The sequence below is a fragment of the Juglans regia genome, chromosome 16, assembly GCF_001411555.2.
Source record: "Juglans regia cultivar Chandler chromosome 16, Walnut 2.0, whole genome shotgun sequence".
Classification (NCBI taxonomy): Eukaryota; Viridiplantae; Streptophyta; class Magnoliopsida; order Fagales; family Juglandaceae; genus Juglans; species Juglans regia.
The window spans coordinates 3,953,550-3,958,598 of record NC_049916.1 but is presented as its reverse complement, the minus strand read 5'-3'; the positions used below and the strand labels follow the sequence as shown (position 1 = coordinate 3,958,598).

At 36.4% G+C, this 5,049-nt stretch overlaps 1 protein-coding gene across 1 annotated transcript; it reads left to right on the top strand.

Moving 5' to 3' along the window:
- Positions 1–2,896, top strand: LOC109016109 (selenoprotein K-like). The gene is made up of 4 exons (XM_035686787.1): positions 1–124; positions 2,019–2,122; positions 2,232–2,394; positions 2,487–2,896. Exons 1-4 carry the CDS (start codon positions 106–108, stop codon positions 2,519–2,521), a joined length of 321 nt encoding a protein of 106 aa, XP_035542680.1. The 5' UTR covers positions 1–105; the 3' UTR covers positions 2,522–2,896.
- Positions 2,897–5,049: the final 2,153 nt, after the last annotated feature.

Sequence of the window (5,049 nt, the reverse complement as noted above, 5' to 3'; positions counted from 1 at the left end):
ATAAAAAGCATAAGACTCAGCTGTCCCTCACAAATATTGATCCGACTTTGTTCGAAGACGACGACGACCCAGGAAGACCCTTGGAATCTCTCTCTTCTCTCCTCCATGGCTTTCGTTGAACGCGGTTAGCTCTATCTTCTTGTCATATCTTTTTGTTTTCAATTTATCAATATTATTGTTGTGGTAAAATAGGGTTTACACGTTCGCTTCTCAGATCGTTCATCCGCTTATTGAGATTTTGGAATTTTGGGCTTTTGATTTATCACTTTTTCTATAAATCGTTGCATTGATTATTGTGTTGCTTGGATCGTTTCACCGTAATTTATGACCATGTCTCCTCCCCCCTCTTCTCTGATTCGTTTCGGTATTTGGTTGGTTGAATCAAAAGTGAACGCTGTTTTAGGGATTATTATACTTGTATAGACAATTACGAGTGTATTGTATAACAATTATAATCATGTCATTAGAGATTTTCTAACTGTGACGAGGGCTTGGGAAAATTTTGCGATTTTGTTAAATGTGCCGGGAAGGGGATTGTGGATTTTTTTTTTTTTTTTGATAAGCAAGAGATAAATTTTATGAGCAATGCTACGTACAGTCTTTAAATGGGGACTGCATTGCAAGCCTAGTTAATTTTATCTTTAAATTTTTTCAAAATTACAATAATATCTTTATCAAAATGGTACTTTTTTTCATTTAATAAAGGACTTGCACATGCAGTCCCCCCATTTGGGGACTACAAATAGAATTTCTCAAATTCAATTTTATTGATATGAATGAAATAGGCATGCCCATGTACACATGAAAAAACACCTAGATACATTCTAAGAGCGAAGGAAGGGGATTGTAGATGACATAGCTTTCCTTTCAGAGCAATTTGATCCGAGTCCCCCCAAACATCATTTAAATCACCCCCTTAGGGTGAGAACGTGTTTTTACCATGATTGGGCTTGTTAATGAGCTGGCATGACTTGGCGTGCAATCCAATGGGCTGCACCTTGATCAGGATGAAACCTTTCGATGATTTGCATAAGATAAATGATTTTGTGGCTTGGGAATGGTTGTGATGCTTATGATTTTCTAGTACTTTGTGATTCAAACATTGGACAGATTCTCGTCAATTAGCCAGTCATTTCCCTACCCATTTCAGGTGCCATTCCTGTCCATCTAAGGATGATACAATTGTCTATGGAAAGATTGCATTTGGCTGATATAGTGTCTTCGTTTATTGCCGTGGCTTCTATTTATTTATTTTGGGGGTACTGGGGAGTGGTGGGGGACTGGATTTTGTGTCTACGCTTTTATATAGTTTTTATTTTTGTCCTTTTTTTTCTTGTTTCTGCTGCTGGGCCTTGTTCACAGTATGGAGTTTTTATTTATTTATCTCTCATCTTTTTTTTCTTTTTTTCTGCTGCGCTGCAACAATATTCTCTCTCTCTCTCTCTCTCTCTCTCTCTCTCTCTCTCTCATCTGCAAAAGTATTTTTGTCTTTTCTTTACTTCTTCTCCTCATCTATTTCTAGAATTCCATTCATGTAATTTGGAATATATGCTTCATTTATGTGTATTGAGAATATCTTTTTTCATAGGCAATTGAATATTTTATTGAATGACACAAAAGTTAAATTGAGTACACAAGATGTATATAAGAGAAACGCTTAATTAGAAACATAAGATTTTGTATTAAGAATATTCCAGAACATATAATTTGGTTGAACAATAAAGTTTGTCACAAATGTTGCTTCCGTATATTTTTTCCCGGAGTTGATGACTGGGGTGCTGAGATTGGAAATATGTGTGTAACGCTCAATCGATTGAAATTGCTTATCTTTGCATACAGTTCTATGACATACTTGTGTCATTTGGTGGCATAGTTGAGTCATAAAAAGTTTTTGTTTTGAAGTATGTCTCCAAGTTTTAAATACCCAGAGGCCAAAAGAACACATTGCAGATGCTTTCATACCTCTCAACTGTTACCATCGAGAGAACTAACTGTGATTATGTATGCACACTTCATAGGTGTTGTGAAATCAAAGCGATCTATATGGCGCCTAAAGACTATCACCGACTTCTTCTGGGCCATTGTTAACTTCATAGGCGTGTTTTTTGCAACTATGTTTTCGGTAAGCCTGATTCTCCTCATTGACTTTTAATGATATATACTGACTTGGTAGTATCAAATCAGTCTTAAATTTATTGGAAGCTTATGTTCTCAATGCTTTCATGCCTCAGATGGAGAAATCAGATGCTTACAGAAAAGGCTCTGGTGCTAGCAAGAAATGGGATGGTGGTGGCCCTGGAGGTCCTGGAGGACCATATGGTGGTGGGCCACGCGGGCCACCTCGCGGACTAGACAATGTTCGTGGACTTGATAGTGTTAGAGGGGCTGACCATAGTAAGTTTATGCTGGCTCCCTCATTTTTTTTTATTATCATTTTTTTTCTTGTGCACCCCTTCTCATAAAAATGTATTCTCTTAAACTCCCAGGTTCTTTACCTGCATGTGGCTCTTGCTGTGGTTAAGCCTCAGAGGAATCTCTTGTGCACTTACAACATTGTGTCTCTAGTGGTATGTTTGGAATGGTGTAGGGAATTACTTCCATGATATCGTAAGGAACTGAAATTGTGTCTCAAGTTTTTATGCAAGGAACTGAAATTGTGTAATATGTGCATCTTGACAGACTTCTAAAAGAGAACTTAATAAACATTGATGACTCGAATGTATAAATTAGCTTTGTATGCTGTAACAAGCATTGTTGTCTCTAGGGGAAGAGGCAGGGCAAATGAATAGGCTCGGACGGGTTTCCCATCTGCCCTGCCAGTAAGGTCAATTATTATAACCCGGTGCACCCTAAACCTATTAAAATTTCAATGGAATTTCTTGATCTGTTCTCATAATCTGGAAACCATTCTGCTCAACCTATCGTGGAGACTTGGGCTGATTAGGACTGTTCATCCGGGCCGGGTTTTTTCTGGCCCAGTCTGGAATCTGGAAATTTGTAGATCTATTGTAGTTTGCACATGCTTTATTTTAATTTTTCTTTTTACGAGTTTATTGGTATATGTAACACGTTTCTCGGATCGGTTTGATATGGCATTCACTATACCGTAAATTTCGAACTTTGTTTACTTGTTTTTTTCAGACATGAGTATTATGAGGATCTTTTAGGCAACAAAATGTGCGATAGAAATAAAAGAATTAGACAGTAACCATCTCTCAGTAGATTAGGCTACATAACCACACATGATAATCGTTCTCTGGAGTGATGCATGAGTTTTCGTACTTTGGCGGCATCATCCCAATAACCCCCCCGTAACCAACACATTTGATAGACGAACATAAGTTGCAGGATCATTTGGGCATAACTCCAGCAGCTTCTTTGCAGAACGTAGAGCAATTTCCTTGTTTCCATGAACACGTCAAGCTCTTGGCAGAGCTTTGTAGACAGATGGTCCTGGGTCTATTGGCATGCCATTGATAATGGCTTCAGCCTCAAGATTCCCAGCTCGACCAAAATGATCAACGATTGTAGCATAATGTTCCAGGAATGATGATAGGGTCATTATCCTATTATTACCCATCTACTACCCAATTTGTATTTGATTTTTTTTTTTAGTTTTTTATTTTACGTAATGATTAAGGAAGTGAGTATTAGTAAAGTTATATATTTTTTAAATTTTTTTCTTAGTGATTAAGGATGATAAAAAAAAATATTTAAAAGAAAATAATAGAAAGATAAAAAAAAACTTGAAATGCACTTGGGTAGTAGATAAATAGTAATAGGGTAGTAGTCCTAGCACTACCAATGTTCCAGTTTGGGAGGTTCAACCAATTCGTTGATTATCATCAAATTAAAGTACTCATGTCCTTTGACCCACATACTTGTAACCAAAAAAAAAGCTTTAAACTCAGGTTCTGGGTTTAAAATCTGGATTCATCTGGGTTTTAACCAGGCGGGTTTTTGCCGAGATTTGAAACTCGGATTCCCGTGCCGAAACTCGGATGAACAGTCTTTGGATTGATTGATTGAAATCCGTGATATAATTAGTTGTCATCTCCATAGTTGAATCTAAACAATAGAAGGAACGAGATCTTCTCTATTTAAAGCGAAATAACTACAGCACTTTACGTTTTACATTTTGATAGATGCAAATTCCATTCATTTGAAAGTGAGAGGATTCTTGTGCCAATAAGTTTTCCATTAGTATGAGTTAGATTTATAGTATTCTTTCGTTTTTTATGGGTAAGTTATACACATTAAACACCTAAGGGTTAGTCCAAGTTGTTAGGACATTGAATCTAGATCATGAGGGTCTACTCTCGCCCTGGGGCTGTGGTTCAAATCTTTCGGTGCAAATAATTTCTAGAAATTATGTTGTGTTGATGAAAAGTCAACGTTTTGTGTAAAAAATATGTTGCTTTTGCATGGTCTTTAAGATTCCTTGTAATAATTCAGCTCCGACCAATTTTCTACCTTTAAAATCAGAATTTTATAGATCCACACATTTTATGTCCTGGATGACACGGTAGGACAGAAAGCTTGATGGTCGGTACGCGTCATGAATAGTTTGTGATCAAATGCAATGAACTTGAGTGGATAGAGCTATGTAACTCTGGACAGGATCTTCTCCATGTTCGATACGAAGCTAAAAGAATTGTTTTAGGTTTCTTGAGTTTGTTTTTTCCCCCCTTCAATTTGAACAATATACTTGTTTCAAAAGTCAGAAAAGGAAACATGGAAACTTATGATCTTTTCGAGAACATTTAGGCCCCGTTTGGTTGTTGGATTTTACTAAGATCAACTCAATTCAATTTAATTTTAAGCTGAGTCTAACATTTAAACACTCAATTTTCAAATTACTAAACTTATCTCAACTCAAAATTTCTTTACACGTGGGATCCACAACCTTTTTCAATTCAACACCTCTTTACATGTAGGACCCACAACATTTTTCAAATTTTTATAAATATATCTAAACTCATTTTAACATCCAAATACATCTAAACTCATCTTAAGTGAGTCTTACAAAACTTACTTTAAAATCTCAAC

Bases quoted from the DNA above. Each gene is read 5' to 3' on its own strand.
- LOC109016109 (XM_035686787.1), top strand. The intron at 2,123-2,231 runs GTAAGCCTGATT...TTCATGCCTCAG, and splicing joins TTTTTGCAACTATGTTTTCG to ATGGAGAAATCAGATGCTTA. The intron at 2,395-2,486 runs GTAAGTTTATGC...TTAAACTCCCAG, and splicing joins TGTTAGAGGGGCTGACCATA to GTTCTTTACCTGCATGTGGC.